General features: G+C 40.3%; 1 protein-coding gene across 1 annotated transcript in view; it reads left to right on the forward strand.

Moving 5' to 3' along the window:
- Positions 1–17797, forward strand: part of LOC134791983 (uncharacterized) — a 320377-nt gene that overhangs the window by 263150 nt on the left and 39430 nt on the right. Inside the window, exon 3 of the mRNA XM_063763080.1 lies at positions 16301–16419. Within this exon, the coding sequence (XP_063619150.1) occupies positions 16301–16419 (119 nt within the window). The remainder of the gene's footprint in view (positions 1–16300; positions 16420–17797) is intronic.

The following is a 17797-nucleotide window of genomic DNA, read 5'->3' on the forward strand; positions in this document are numbered from 1 at the left end:
GATGATATCCGCAACAAAAAAAATATAAATGTTGCTAATCGAATTTAAACTGTTGTGAGACATACTAACATTGAATAATCAACAACAACAACAACAACAACAAGTAACAAGTAGAGATGGGTAGGGGTGAGTAAATACTGAGTATTTACTCGGTATTTACTCAAAGCACCCGATAAATACCCGTATTTACTCATTTAGGTGGGTAAAAACGATTGGTTATAAAATATTCAAAAAGTGAGATTTAAGAACAAAATTGTCTTTTATTGAAGACTTGAAGAGTGCTAACGTGTATTAACAATATCTATAAAATAAAAACCATATAGGAGGCTTAATTTAGGAAAAAAAGGTAATTATTAGTGAGAGGCAAATTGTGATAATGCATAGTTAACAATTTTGTTTTAAATAAGAAGGTATTTACTTTAAAAATATGATATTTAAATTCTATCGATGTTGTAGATAACTGCATGTTGCGCAAAAGTGCGTGTTTACGCGGCACTTACGACCTTTTATTAAGGGTTTTTTAAAGAAAACTCAAAAATGGCTCAACCGATGATGTTCAAAATATTGTTTTTTGTACTCTATTATACGGCTAATCTCCCGATATGTTTTCATATTTTTTCTGAACTTTGGTTCAAAAGTTATAGAGAGATAAAAATAATTTTGTCCTTTCGAAACGGTTTTTTTCCAAAAATATTCAATATATCCAAAAATGTTCTTAGAAACATATAAGTTATTTTTAAAGACCCATTTTATGATGTGCAACACGTTGGTGGTTTCTGAAATTTTTTTTTGTGACAATTAGTTATATGTATGGAGTGCCCCCCTTAAAAATACATTTCTTACAATTTTGAGTACTTAATCCAGTAGCGGCTTACAAAATACACCTATATTTCAAATTTATATGGCCCTTTCAGCACTCTAAATAGTTTATACCCATCATTTTGGGTATAAACGAGTAAATACGGGTATATTGAGTAAATACTGAGTATTTACTCGGTATTTACCCGTGAGTATTTACTCACTACCCATCTCTGGTAACAAGTGAGTCTAAACCGTAAAATTATTCAATAAATGTTGCTATGTATTTTTCATGTCACTGTAAATGTTGTATTGACTTGTGAAAGAGCCCTCGAGGCATACATACAGAATAACACCCCTGGAGTTGCAGGCGTCTATAGACTACGGTGATCGCTTACGACGCGGGCCGTATGCTTGTTTACCACTGACGTGATATTAAAAAATACAATGTTACAACTATTTAGGGAACAAATCCAATTATTTTACTAAATATTTGACTGGGACGGATGCCTACCGCCGTGGCCGGGTGGTCTAGTGGTCAAGACTAGCCGCGTAAGCTGTAGACGGCGATTCGATTCCGGCGTCGGCCACAAGGCCCCAATTTCACCACGGTGACAGGTGCGACAATTGTAAAATCACTGTTGCTGACGTCACAGGCATCCATGGGCTACGGTTACCACTTACCATCGGGCGGGCCGTATTCCTGTTTGCCACCATCATTGTATTATTTAAAAAAACTTTATTATATCGGAAAAAAACAGATATTCCTTTTGCGAAGTTTCTGACAATTGTCAAGATTTAGAAGAATTGTAGGTAATTCTTGACAGGTAATGAGTTATATGTCGGAATTTCGTGACAATTGTAGTGTTTCTTGTGACAATTGTCATAAACTTAGCAAAAGAAATATCTGTTTTTTTCCGATATAATAAAGTTTTTTTTAATAAAACAATGATGGTGGCAAACAGGAATACGGCCCGCCCGATGGTAAGCGGTAACCGTAGCTAGGGTGATTCACTTTTGTATGGAGAAAAAAAAGTTGTAATATTTTTCCTGACTTTGCTCACCAATGGAGTCTCCCCACACTAAAAACTATCTGTTTCAATTTTCAAAAAAATCGAATAACGTTTAGAGGTTGCACAAGTTGAAAAGGTAGAGTGAGAACCCCATACATTGCGTGTGTTCCGTAGAGGAACAGATTAGTATTAATTACTTTCTATGCATATTTAAATAGGTATTTTTCTTACATACAAAGCAACACAATTAGGAAAGAATATATTTTCGTGTAGTAGCTAGATATTTGAACTGGCAACTGCATTCATCTCAAAAGCCCTTCCGGCGCGACACAACCGCGCCACCTAGCGAGGAAAAAAGCTCTTCACCTGCCGTTAAAACTAATGGCCGCGTTCGACCCGTGCTCCGATTAAAATAATTCATATTTCGGTTCCCGTCGCTGCGATTTAAGTGAAAATCAACCAGAGACTAATTAGTGACCCAGTGCCCCTTATGGATATATGCAGCTGTCGATAAAGCAGAGGATTTCCCAATCATCATACATAGACCACCACGTGGTACGCCAAGGTGCTGCTGGATTTATGTAAGTTGCTCTCAATTTATCTCGGCTACATAGTTTTTTGATCCGTTCGATCCGGATCTTTCTTTCTCTGGTTGTGTTGCTCTTGTATTTTGCGATTTTTGCGGTATTTCGTACCCAGTTTTTTCGTTTAGACACGTTTGTAGTTCAATTTAGTATTGTCATTGTCGCCATCTTTGTCTCGCAAAATGGTTCCTAACCCTACAGACGGCAATACTGAAGCCGACACATCGTGTATTACACAAGACATATTCGAACGAGATCTAATTCTCGACGAATTAAAGAGAACGTTACAGTTCGCAGCGACAAATACAGATCAATTTCGTTCAAGAACGACAGATTTAACAGTGCATCAGCGAAAGTTTACTAAGATTCAAACTAAAATCGAAAAAGCGTTAATTAAATTGCAAAGCTTCAACAAAGAAGCCAATATTAAGATTCGTAACGATTTTAATGACTTGTATTACGCGATAGTTACACATTTAAATAACCTAAAGGAGGTAGACGTAGAAAGGCGTCGCGCGAGCCGCGCGCTTACCCCCAACGAAACGCTTAGCAACGATCGTCGAAATTTACCAAAATTATCGCTTCCCGAATTTCACGGCGAACCGACTGGTTGGCCTGCCTTTTTCGATTTATTTCAATCGCTGGTACACAATAACAATGCCTACACGGATGCGGAGAAGTTTAGGTATTTGCTCCTTTCTGTCAAAAACGAGCCACATAATTTAATTAAATCAATTCCCATAACGGAAAGTAATTATGCAATTGCGCTCGATATTCTAAAATCCCGTTATGACAATAAACGCATTATTGCATCACAACATCTAGATAAGTTGTTCGATATAGATATTTGTTCCGCGCGATCAGCTGTTGCCATGAGAAATTTACTTAATGTTTATCACGAAAATATAAAGGCGCTCGAAGTCATGGATTTTCCGGTTAAGGAATGGGACTTCGTTCTGTTAAATTTATTATTACGTAAGATTCCCGTGAATACGCGAAAAGAATATGAACGTTCCTTAACCAACCCGGGCGAAATACCTAAAGTTCAGGGCCTAATTACTTTCCTCGAACGCGAACTTTCAGCGGAACAGATGATTTCAGTTTCCCATACACAGTCCACTCGAAACAATTCCTTAAGTAGTAAAAATAATACAAATATAAATTCAAATCAAATAACACCCAAGCGTGTTTTTGCAACAAGTACGGCGTCAGCTCAAAGTCGACCTTATGTCGATACAAATAAGGTTCGAGCTTGCTTGAAGTGTAAAGGAATGCATTCCCTCAATAAATGTTTAGAATTTTTAGACCTATCGGTGAAAGATAGATTTGCATTTGTTAAAACAAATAATGTATGTTACAATTGTTTATGCCCCGGGCACGACTTAAGGAATTGTAAATCAAGTTTTAAATGTCGTAAGTGTAATAAACGACATCATACTTTAATTCATATAGAATCAAACATTCCACAACCGATTATCAATGAAGCTACGGATTCAGGTGCCGTCTCGCTCGCTCTTACGGAGCAGCCCGGCCCTAGCAGCCCGTCGGCAGTTCACGGCGTGAATGAACAGAGTTTAGGTAGTTTAGGGAAACAACCTAGCACGGTTTTATTATCAACGGCGTTGGTTGACCTTTATTACGAAGGCAACAAAGTTGCGACGATTCGATGTATGGTAGATGGGGGTTCACAAGCAGCTCTGATTACAGAATCGTGTATGCAACGACTCAATTTACCGCGACAACATGTTAGCGAGCCGCTGGTCGGTGTCGGCGACTTGCCGCTGGAACCTAGGGGTACCTTCGTGTGCTCAATTTCGCCTAAGGGCAAACAAAATCCAATCATTCCGTTAGAGGCGTCTATTCTGGCGAAGTTAACCCGTCAAATGCCTAGTGTACCACTAGCACCTCTCGCTGATTGGCCTCATTTGCAGGGACTCGCTTTAGCCGACCCTGAATTTCACAAACCTCAGCCGGTCGACATGATACTCGGCGAGGACATTTTCATGGATATTGTTCGCGATGGCATTGTCAGAGGTAAACCTGGCACGCCCACCGCAATTAATAGTGTGTTTGGTTATTTGCTAGGAGGTAAAGTGAACTTTACTTCCAATGTTTCGACTCCACGCCATACTTGCTTTACGTCGTTTGACAACGACAATCTTCAGAAGTTTTGGGAGCTGGAGTCAGTACCAGAGTTGCGGAGTTACACTCCCGAAGAAAAGCTATGCGAATCCTTTTTTCAAAAGACGCATACGCGTGATGAAACAGGGCGATACGTGGTCGCTCTGCCATTCAAGCCCGATGCACCGCCGCTCGGCGAGTCTCGGCAAATTGCCCTAGCACGATTCCATAAATTGGAATACCGTCTAGAACGTAACCCCCAGTTGAAGGCGGATTATCACGCTTGCCTCCAGGAGTACGTGGATCTCAACCACATGGAGCTCGCGGACGATAACCCCCCCGCTGGCGCGAGTTATTACATACCCCACCATTGTGTGTCAAAAATTTCCGAAACTACACGCACACGCGTAGTTTACGACGCTGGGTGTCGCACGACAAGTGGACACGCGTTAAATGACACTTTGTTAACAGGTCCTAAGTTACACTTAGACATTGTTGACGTTCTTCTAAAATTCAGAGTGCATAACATTGCATTTTGTTCCGACATCAAACAGATGTATCGCAATATTCTTGTGCGTGAAAGTGATAGGGATTTTCAGCGCATCCTTTGGCGCCAATCGCCCGAGGAGCCTCTGCGCGATTATAGGCTTCGTACCGTTACCTTCGGTATAAGTAGTTCCCCTTATCTCGCCTTGCGCACAATTAAACAGCTAGCTCACGACGAAGGTGAGCGTTTCCCGCGCGCCTCCCCAGTCTTACTCAATGACGTCTTTGTTGACGATGTGGTAACCGGTGCAGATACCACAGCCGAGGCTCTCGCTCTGCAGCAGGAACTGATAGGTATTTGTGCCACGGCCGGGTTCGAATTACGTAAATGGCAAAGTAACTCGCCAGCTATTCTCGCTGTTACGCGATCCCCAGATTCTCATGGTGAGCGGCGCGAAAATGTTCATTTTGCCGAAATGGAAAATGACAAAGGGGTCAAAGTCCTTGGACTTCAATGGAATCCGGGATCAGACTCATTTAGTTTCAAAGTACAAAGTACTTCTCGGGCCTGTACGAAGCGGGCTATTCTCTCGGAAATTGCAAAAATTTACGACCCACTCGGGTTATTATCTCCGGTGACATTGTTTGCCAAACATTTAATTCAATTGCTATGGTTAGCAAAGGTTCCTTGGGACTCCGAAGCCCCTATCGATATAGTTAACTCATGGACGAGTTTTGTTAGCGAGCTCCCGCTCTTATCTCAAATTTCATTTCCTCGTCATATTTTTAATACTGACGACTTCGATTCAATCGAAATTCACGGATTTGCAGACGCAAGTCAAATTGCGTATGCCGCCTGTGTTTATATACGTCTTACGGACAATACCGGTAAGGTTCAAACTTATTTAGTCATAGCTCGAACCCGCGTAACTCCACTTCGGATTTGCCTTACTATTCCGAAAATGGAATTAATGGGATGCGTGATCCTGTCAAAATTGATAGAAAGAGTAATGCGCATTTACGGTGATCGCATTCGCCCCGATCAAGTGTACGCGTGGTCAGATAGTTCCGTCGCGCTCGCGTGGCTTAAGTCACCCCCGCACGAATGGAAAACGTTTGTCTCTAACCGCACCAGTGAGATTTTGTCCCGTGTCCCGGCGAGATGCTGGCGTCACGTCCCGTCAGCTGACAACAGCGCTGACCCGGCGTCGCGCGGTCTGCTGCCCGCCGCGCTCGTACAAAATGACTTGTGGTTCCATGGTCCTACATGGCTCCAACAAAGTCACGACTCCTGGCCTATACAAAAACCGGTAGTAAACACAACGGAAGAAAAACGTAATAAAATTGAATCAACAAATATTAATTGCGCATGTGTTTCCACATTGCCTACTTTCCCGGACGATGATACTCTTATTACGCGATTTTCGTCGCTAGGTAAATTAGTTCGCGTCACGGCATTAATATTTCGTTTTTACCACAAATGTAGAAAACATAAACAAACGCTCCCTGAGTACATCACCGTACCAGAGTACCACTTTGCATTAAAGCGACTTATATTGATTACGCAACAACAAGTGTTCGAAGACGACATAAAAAATATCTCGTCAAATAAATCCCCTTCCTTACGTTTGCGGCGTCTCGCGCCTATTCTAGATAGTGAGGGATTATTACGCGTCGGCGGACGTATTCATAAATCATTTTTACCTTATGAATCAAAACATCAATTAATTTTACCTAAAAGACATCCTCTTACAAATCTTATTATTGACGATACTCATATACACGAATTGCATGCCGGTCCGCAGTGCGTGCAAAACTCGCTCTTACAGCGATATTGGATTATTTCAGGTCGCGATATTGTGCGTCTACGCGTGCATCGTTGTATTCCATGTTTCCGCGCACGCCCTACCCGCGTGCAACCTCGCATGGGCATGCTTCCCTCGGTCCGCTTGCGCCCCGCGCGCGTATTTAGTAAAACTTCGTGCGATTTTTGCGGGCCATTTTACGTTCGCGCTAATAAAGTTCGTAATGCAAAAATAATAAAATGTTATGTTGCGGTTTTCGTATGTATGAGCGTTAAGGCTGTACATCTTGAATTAGTTTCCGAACTTTCCACAGAAGGTTTTTTAGCTGCGTTGCGACGTTTCACGTCCCGCCGAGGATATTGTACAGATATATATACCGATTGCGGACGTAACTTTGTTGGTTGTAATAATTACCTTAAAGAATTATACGCGTTCTTACGTAACGATTCGGTCATGAGCGCTCTCAACCAACAAACTTTAAAACAAGGATTAACTTTGCATTTTCAGCCACCGTATGCTAGCCATTTCGGTGGACTATTCGAAGCGGCTGTTAAGAGTTTCAAAACCCATTTATATCGCGTAATAGGTACACAGACGCAAACATATGATTCTATGCACACGCTGACCTGTCAAATCGAAGCGGTACTTAACAGTCGTCCTCTCTGCGTGTTAAGTTCAGACTCTTCCGATCCGTTACCTCTTACGCCGGCTCATTTCTTAATCGGCGAGCCCTTAACGGCCCTACCGGGCGTTTCTTTGATCGACGAAAACCCTAGTCGTCTTACGCGCTGGCGCTGGGTACAACAAGCTGTCCAGCATTTCTGGCGTAGATGGAGTCGTGAATATCTCCATCAACTGCAGCAGAGTACAAAGTGGCTTCAAGATCGCGGTCCCGCCATCCGTGAAGGCACTGTTGTTGTGGTATGCGATGACCACTTGCCGCCGTTACAGTGGAAACTCGCGCGCGTTCATGCTGTCCATCCGGGCACTGATCACGTTATTCGCGTCGTAACTTTAAAAAGTGGGAACACATTGTTCAAACGACCCGTAGTTAAGGTCTGTCCCTTACCCTTAGAATAATTTCTACAATCGTTACGACTTTTAATGTTAGCATTTAAGTTAGGTATAAGTTTCTTTATCTTGTTGAACTTTCGCATGTTCTTTTAAAAGACACTACGTGCTTTTAAGGTGAGCGGCATGTTCCGTAGAGGAACAGATTAGTATTAATTACTTTCTATGCATATTTAAATAGGTATTTTTCTTACATACAAAGCAACACAATTAGGAAAGAATATATTTTCGTGTAGTAGCTAGATATTTGAACTGGCAACTGCATTTATCTCAAAAGCCCTTCCGGCACGACACAACCGCGCCACCTAGCGAGGAAAAAAGCTCTTCACCTGCCGTTAAAACTAATGGCCGCGTTCGACCCGTGCTCCGATTAAAATAATTCATATTTCGGTTCCCGTCGCTGCGATTTAAGTGAAAATCAACCAGAGACTAATTAGTGACCCAGTGCCCCTTATGGATATATGCAGCTGTCGATAAAGCAGAGGATTTCCCAATCATCATACATAGACCACCACGTGGTACGCCAAGGTGCTGCTGGATTTATGTAAGTTGCTCTCAATTTATCTCGGCTACAGCGTGAAAATGAACTATGTTCTAAAATGACAAAATATAATTAACTGATACTAAAATCGAATGAGATAACTGAATTTTGCGTCTAAAACACGATAAAAGCACTTTTCCTTTGGAAACAGGTGGAAAAACTGAAAAATCTTAATTAGAACATTTATCGAGTAACCAAAATCCAAGTTTACTACTAATTTAAAAATTTATTTATATGTAGAAGGTTCAGTATCACACTACTCTCCGCTTTGATGGTAGCCGCTTAAACCATTTTCTACCCTCCGATGTAGAGTCGTTGGTTATTTGAAAAATCTTTGTTGATGTTGTGCAACCTCTAAATGTTGACCGATTTTAATTTTTTTTAACGTATAATATTTTTTTATCAGTTAGAACAAGAATTCGAGCAAAGTCAGATGAAAATCGAAAATTCGGAAAAATGAAACACCCTAACCGTAGCCCATGGATGCCTGTGACGTCTTTGTTGTCGCACCTGTCACCGTGGTGAAATTGGAGCCAGAGGGCTTGGTCATGTTTTATTTAGTATATTATGACATATATGTAATTTCTGGTTGCTGTCATTAGACTATGAACAAACCGAAAGCATCATACCCTGATATTCTCACACAACTCACACACATACACACACACACAAAATCATTTACACACAAAAAAAATGTATTTAAAATGTAATTGCTCTGTATTCATGTATTACTAGAATGGCATTGTTTTTTAGCATTAAAACATTGTAGTTAATAAGTTTTTATTGTCTGGGAGAGGACACGTGACTTCTGTAACACAGGTTTTTACTTAGCTCAGAAGACAGGGACTTCAACACTACTTGTTTTAGTCAATAAAAATATTTTATATTTTATTTTTAATTTTTTTATTTATGTATAAAAATACAATGTTGTTTACCGTGACCTAGCTTTGCATTTATAAGGTTTACTCGCTCTTGTTTACGAAACATCTGCATAAGCCTAATCGAAATGGCATCTTATTAACCAAATGCGAGGACGCGAGGGTAGCATTTTCACGGTTTCCAAAGAATCAACATCAATAATAAGAGAAAAAAAGTATCCCGAAATTTCCATAAGTACATTTTTCAATTCTTCCATTCCGTTTACCGTCACACAAAGTCTATGAAAAACGGTAACGGTAAAAAATCTTGAGACTTCTCCTATTAGGACCGAAAGAGCTCGTGTTCCTGAGTATTAGTATAAAAATGTCCCCCTTCTTCCTCGCGTTATCCCGGCATTTTGCCACGGCTCATGGGAGCCAGGGGTCCACTTGACAACTAATCCCAAGAATTGACGTAGGCACTAGTTTTTACGAAAGCGACTGCTATCTTCCAACCCAGAGGGGAAACTAGCCTTTTTGGGATTTGTCAGGTTTCCTCACGATGTTTTCCTTCACCGAAAAGCAACTGGTAAATATGTTTCGTACATAATTTCCGAAAAACTCATTGGTACGAGCCGGGGTTTGAACCCGTGACCTCCGTATTGAAAGTCGGGCGACTTCCTCTTGCCGCTCTAGGCCACCAGGTGAAAAACTAAAGCTTGCCATTCCCAGTTGGGAAAGAGAACAACAAATCTAACAATCTCGGTACATCTTTGGTTTAGACGATTTCTTATTTGGCAGACAGACGATTTCTTATTTGTTTTGTATAACTTCGTTGTTCGTTACCGGAAAACTTACGCAGATTCCATCAAATAAAGCCATTCGAGTTTCCGATAACTTTTCAAATATTTCACATTGACATATCCATTGATGAAACACCAGAATTTCCAATTATTACCCAGACGAGTACATCCTTGGTTTGTTCTGCATCGGACATGTCCCGGTTTGAATCTTGGTGTAATAACGGGACATTTTTTGCCGGAATGAAAAACTAAAAAAAAAAACTGTTTTTGCCTGACTTTAGTTAGGTACCTAAATATTATTACCTCCTTACGAGCTACTACTTTTCAACTATAGAGACTCGAACAAATTAAAATTATTTTAAACAGATTACTCACGAATTATTAACTAAAGTCGAAGATTCTCAAAGATGGATAGAAACAGTCGACTTTTAAAATAATTTTTATTATACTCTACTTTTGCTAAACTGTCCCAGCCGACGTCCATATTTCTGGCAGCCCTACCATAGACAGCCAGACGACTTCTTATTTGTTTGGTCTAACTTCGTTACCGGCAAACTTGCTCGGATTCCATCAAATAAAGCCAATGTGAGCGAAGCCACGGCTGTGCGCTATCCCCGTATTTTCTCTTTCTATTTCGTCTAATAAAAGTACCTATGTTCGGGCAGTATCATAGACAATAACAGTAAATAGTAACTCAATTACTGCCTTGGAGCAGAAACGTGCGTTTGCTTCATATACAGCAAGGAAAGAAAGATAAATGAAAAATAAAGACTGATAAACTCGGGTGCTTGCATTGATAATGTGTAGAAAGGTTTCAGTCATCGAATAAGCTACCCTATAACGCTGTATCTTTAGGTATTTAAATAAAAGAAAACAAAATCTACCCTCAAATGGCTTCTTCAGCTAACTAGTTGAGGGTAGATGAAAACATTACATGATCAAATAATGTAGATTAAAGTCAGGTCGTTCAGTGACAGATCTAGGCGGTTTTGTATTTGGTTGGTTAATCAATACATGTTATAACTACCCGAAAATAGACATATTGTTTGTTTACTTTTATTTAAATACCTAAAGATACAGACTAAAGAGTTAAAATTACATTCAAATGGCGACTGCAGCAACGTATCTTCGAAATTGACATCATCAACATCAAAGACTGTAGCAGTAACGCTGCAACAGAAAAGCTGTTTCAGTTGCCATCCGAATAAGTATATAGATACGAGTAGATCAACATCCACTTTAAAAGTGGATGTTGATCTATTTATACTAGTCTTAAAGCGGTCCCGCTCTCGAGAACGTTCTCCATTTTGTATGGGAAACGTTCTCGCTCGAGTAAACGGAGAACGTTCTCCAGAACGGCACAAAGTCCTAAGGCTCACAGCACTCTAAGCCTCAGACGACATTTATCATGTATTTTTATTTTTATTGACAGTCTGTATTGTATACCAGTTTCTGGCTAAGGTAATAGAAGTAAGTAACTAAGTATAGAATATGCTCAACGAAGCATATAATTATTTCAACCCTATACTTTGTTATGAAATTGGATCAGCGATATTTCGTACGTCTATTGTGTGGCAATCGGATACCTTACTCGATTAACGAATTAATTACGTGTACCGTCGCCATCAGATATATCGGAGCGGCCGAGGTGCTCACAAATAACTGAACACGTCTCTATTGTCAAGGCGTTAGAGTGCGTGTTCAGTTATTGTTGAGCATCTTGGCTGTTCCTATATATCTGATGGCGACTGTACTATTGGTGTAGGTAGTATATAAGTATAGAGACCGAACACCTGTTGCTGATCAATAGTTAGTAAATCTAGTTTAGTGAATAAGCGAATTTCTTGGTCCGAACTGAACATTGACGACAATAAAATAGGGTGACTGCTATAGTTATTGGCCACTACATAGTAATTGGCCACTCTTATAAGACATAAGACATCTATTGGCTTGTTTCTTTCTGATTTGTTAGGAGTGGCCAATTACTATGTAAGTATAGTGGCTAATAACAGTAATAACTATAGCAGTCAGAATAATTAATGGTACTAGTAGAAGTTTTGTATTTAAAACTTATAATCGCCCTAATTTATTTGTATTACAATTTCTAACAACGAAAACTACAGACAGACATAGATATCGATCGGTATTATTTCGGAAGGTTGTTTTAAAATTACAGCGTAACTTATTAGATTATAAGGCGGCGGCTAAATTCGTGTGACTTAAGAAGATATATTAGCTGAGCCCCTTCTCCGATTTGAAAATTTTAGGTATATTACTCATTGCGCTGACGCGGACGGGTCCTAAAATTAGTGCGATAAGGACAACTGCAGCTTAGGCGAAAAATCCTGCGTGAAATCGAAATCGAAGTTTCGTTCTCGACATTTTCCTACTCCAAAACTTAACCAATCGTAACGAAATTTTGGGAACAGAATGAAAAAAAAAAAATGGTGTTTTGATTTTCGCGTTTATTGTTGCCAATTTTGTATGCTAGGCGCATTTATTTGGCCGTTTTTAGCGAACTTTGAAGTAACCTAGGTCTTAAACAAACAAAAATATAAAAGAAACATACAGACACAGATACTGGTAATATTGAACTCATACAAAAAAATTACTCATCTAGGGCCTAGAGTCAGAGAGGAAAATGTCGAGAACGTTTGTATGGGAAAATTACCTCTAATGTATTCTCTTAAGCAAGGATAAGCCAAGTGCGAGGAAGCTACATTGTAGCTATATTTAGACGGGGCGAGTCATATAACGAAGTTAGCCAGTCTTTATTAACTTGTAGGAGGGCAGGAGCGCGGTGACATAATAAATATAACCTAATCCAATTAAAACACTACGTATCCCGAGGAAGTAGGCGATATCTAAGGCAATTACTTGTCTTTACTTCGGACTGCTTCGGAGAAGGTTTTCTCGCTGAATAAGTTCAGTACAATCACCCAACTATAATCCTATAGTTCAGTATTACAACTATGATCCGCAAATTCAACACGTACCTAATTAAGTATTAGAACCAGGGATATTGCGAATATTCGCATCCGCATCCGCGGAACATCCGCATCTGCATCCGCATCCGCATAAAATCGATGCGGAGCATCCGCATGATGCGGATGTCGACCAAGTCGGTAACAGGAACGTATTAGCGGCGGCGCCGGCGGCGTAAGTGCTAGGTAATTTCGTCATTATATGTATACGAAATCGTCTAGATGCCGAAAAGTCGGCCAAGTTACTCTTTATTAAATAAAACGCACCTATATTCTTGTTCAAATACTAAACGTTTCGTTTTTTTTTAAATAAAATATGCTAAAAATTTAATATTTGACGTTTTTTAAGTACTTACCAAATCTTGACATTCGCATCCGCATCCGCATCCGCGGATGTGAGGCTTTAAATATCCGCATCCGCATCCGCGGATGTCAAAAAATCTGCATCCGCAACATCCCTGATTAGAACCATCTTCTTTTTGGTATTGTCTGAGTTTTTTCTTTCATTGATGAAAATCTTTTGTCTTCTAAGTGCGGCTTTCAAATAGTAATCATTCCTGATCGAAGATATTGCAATTAATTTTGGAACATAGCTTTTGGGTTGTTAAAAAGAGAAGTAAAAAAAAAATACCGGCTGATTAAATAAATCCTACAACTAAAACGAATGTAAAAACTCATCCAGAATCAGCCAATGTTTTATGTTCAAAGATGTTCTTGAATACTTAGGTACCTACTATAAACCCTATCATCATCTCATCTCAAAACTCAAAGTCGCTCAGCGAGCTATGGAGAGGGCTATGCTCGGAGTTTCTCTACGTGATCGAATCAGAAATGAGGAGATCCGTAGACGAACTAAAGTCACCGACATAGCCCACCGGATTAGCAAGCTGAAGTGGCAATGGGCAGGCCACATTGCACGCAGAGAAGATGGCCGATGGGGTCGAAAAGTGCTCGAGTGGAGACCACGGACTAGCAAGCGCAGCGTAGGACGTCCACCCACAAGATGGACAGACGACCTTGTTAAGGTCGCCGGAAGACGCTGGATGCGGGTCGCTTCCAACCGGCACGTATGGAGGTCCAAGGGGGAGGCCTATGTTCAGCAGTGGACGTCTTATGGCTGAGATGATGATGATGATGATGATAAACCCAATGGATGGTATAAAACCAAGTTTTATGCTATAGGCATTCGTTTCATTCATGTATCTTGCGGTCTTCATGTTGAACAGATTTACTAACCTAAAGGTTCTTTCAAAGATTTTACCTATATTAAGAAACAAATTTCAGAACGGTGTACGGGCGTATTGCGTGTCTAAAAAGTTCATAATTATACACCAGAAAAATGATCTGGCAGGTAAAAAAGACGGAAATATAAAGCTTAGAAATTTTACAGCATTCTTCATTTAAATACATTAGGTAAGTCGTATGTTTAGTAAAACAGGAAGTGACAAGAATAAAACGTTTCAAACCCGTTGGCTAAGTACTTACACAAGGACAAAGCCCCGAGACGGTTGCAACTCCTCAACTCCTTAATGCCCGAACATTCAGGTCGGTTCGACGCCGACGCGTTAAGGGGCAACCTGTGGGCGCAGCACGGTTCCATTTTTATCGTCTATCACTATGCGCGTCCCTTTCGCACTTACGTACTTGTTAGAACGTGACAGGCATGGTGACAAGGGATAAAAACGCGACCGTGCTAAGCCGCCTGGTCACAATGACCTTATATCTGTATCACACAATATTTTCATGTATGTAGGTACAATAGGTACATGAAAAATGCTGAACTTACCTAAGTCTTCTGGTTAGTATAAGTAAAACAGGAAGTGACGAGAATAAAACACGCGTTAAGGGGCACCCTGGTCATAATGACCTTCGATCTGTGTCACACAATATTTTCATGTTTTATGGCCTATCATAATATTAACAGGGTGTTTGACTAAATATGTTACATGCTCGTATTTACTTCAAACCTCACTATCGTCGAGATAGGTTCAAATTCAGAGCGTTTAATACGGTAAAAAAGTAACAAATATAAAAGGTAAGTACATAATATATGGCGTTTAACTTTGACAGTTTCAGCAAATAATACATTTTTGGACATAACTTTTGTGCAAATTAATAGATTGGAAATTTAATCTACAACAATCTAATAGAAGTAAGGAAGTAACGAAAATAAAACAACGTGTTGAGCCCTCTGGCTAAGTACTTATGTACAGTCACCAGGTCACCACACAGGATTGTTATGCCATTTAGGGTTCTTGCTAAATTGGAAATTCTATAGCGTAAGTATTGAACAATCAATTTAACTAGGACCCTAAAGGGCGCAATAATCGCGGAGCGTGATGGTACTCGTACATACTTGTTACTGTGGGAATATTAAATTATAACTTGTCAAAGTCGTTGGAACTCATGGAGCCCCTTAACAGCGGAGCCCTTTAAATGGAAACAAAGTATCCGACGGCTTAAGTTTTATTACTAAGTTGAGTAAGTTGGCGCAAGTTGGCCCACATTCACCGTCCATCCTCATTTGCAGATCTGAACTCCGAAGTTATTAACAGACGTAATTTCCAGAAGCTATTACTCATTTTAGACTAACGGGCGTCGGTGCGACGTTTTGTTCGGGATAACTTCAAAAATGACTGATTCTCATAGGAACTTTTCCCCTAGTTAACGCTCTTAGGTAGGAGATGATTAAAAAAAAAAATTTCTTTATATTCACCTTTTATAACTAAAACCTAAAAATAAACGTTTCATAAAATCTTATTGTATTTTATGAAGTTATTAGGTATACAGTATGAATTTGTTCTTTCTGACCATACTCTGACGGGTGAATATGTAGGTTATACTAAAACAACTTTTATTATTCAAGTTTTCGAGTTTGGCTCGTTAGTAAAAATTGTTCAGTACCTACCGACATATTCACTTCTTAAACTATGGTCTGCAGATATATTAAATATATTAAGAACGGATCACTCACGTATTTTAACTCGAAAAACGCTCGACATGTTTCACTCCGTACCGAGGAGTGTCATCAAAAAAAAATGGTCAGATACTTTAATTTTTTATAATCCAAACGGACTATACATATTATCCCTTACATGCACGTTTGATAACTATAAACCCTACCGTTTCTCGCGCTGATACACAATCGTAAACTCAACGGTTTTGAATTGGTGCCGTGACCAGGATTTAGCAATCCTCGTAAATGGTTAACTAAACTGGTTTATTTGTTGTTCGCAGGGACTTCACGCTGCTCCTGAAGCCGGACACGAGCTCGGTGTTCGCGGAGGGCGCCCAGTTCCACTCGTCGGCCGGCCCGCTCGACTACACGGCGCAGGTCTACACGGGCAAGCTGGAAGGTTCGTGAAAACTAACTCAGCTAAGTGTGGCCAGCAGCGTCGCGTGAACTAATCTAGCCGTCATCGAAGTCGCATTTGCGGGGCGTTTTCTTTCAATGTGTTAGGAAGGATGGCTCCTACCTACAGAATAAATAGCTATATCAATTGCGAACGGGCGATGGAGAGAGCTTCGCTCGGAGTCTCTCAGGGAATCGAATCCGGAACGAGGTTATACGAATAGTTCAGCGAATTAGCAAGCTTAGTGGCAGTCGGCACGCCATATATGCGGGAGAACCGGTGGCCGTTGGGGGAAGCTTGTTTTTATGTACAGTATGAATGCATACGCAATGCCTGACACCATTGACACCCTGTAAATAGGTACATTGGGCGGGAAATTGGACAAACATTATTTGATGTTTTTTATCTAATATAATCGGGATAGATAAAACTAAACTGGGTATTGACCTGTGAAAACTTTATCCTACTCTTGTAGAAAACCCCATCTAGCTCCTCCGTAACTAAAATGGCGACGCCTCAAGTCCGTTAAAGTAAAAGTTTGGATATACTTGATCGTCCGACCACTCCAATACCCGCTGCGCAAAGACGCGACTGTCCTGAACGAGCCATTCGGAAGTTTGTCAACCGTCTCCGGGAGTGATATTCGAATCGGCTCAGGCGCTTCGCCTCAACACAACCAGTATAAATTTGAATAGAATCAGGCGTTACTTTGCGGAAATCCATACTAATTAAAACCAAAATATTACTTTGCTAATCCGCGAAAAGATAACGTGCTAGTCAATCAGTGCTAACCCGTTATACTTACTTGCGTATTTTTACATGCAATTAATATTCCCACCCTCCCACCGCAAAAATAAATACGCAAATAAATATAACAAACCACCACCAAAAGAATAAACCTCGACACGTGTTTCGCCTCTCTACGAGGCATCCTCAGGAGTTGTTGACGGTCTGACGCCCGGCAACGGAATGACCTGTCTAGAATGGTCGGCCATATTTATACCTTGACCACTCCCCCTACCGTGCAAGTGTGAGTGAGATGGAAAAATTCGTAATAACGGCGATGACGCAACATTCAATTGTTCGTTAAGAATCATGCCCCTATTGTTGTACCTAATTATTTCCAGTTGTTCCAGAACACCCAAACGCAATCCCTTTTCGCAAACATGTAAAATATCAAAAGAATGATTCTCAGATAAAGTGTGACCTGTATCTAATAAGTGCTTTGCAAAATTGGACTTCTCTGGATGGTTATGTCTATATGACGCAACATGCTCTTTATACCTAGTAGTGAAACTACGGCCCGTTTGCCCCACATACACTTTATTGCAATCGTCACAGGTAAGCTTATAAACTCCAGACTTTTTCCCATTCTCGATCT

The sequence above is a fragment of the Cydia splendana genome, chromosome 7 (assembly GCF_910591565.1).
Source record: "Cydia splendana chromosome 7, ilCydSple1.2, whole genome shotgun sequence".
Classification (NCBI taxonomy): Eukaryota; Metazoa; Arthropoda; class Insecta; order Lepidoptera; family Tortricidae; genus Cydia; species Cydia splendana.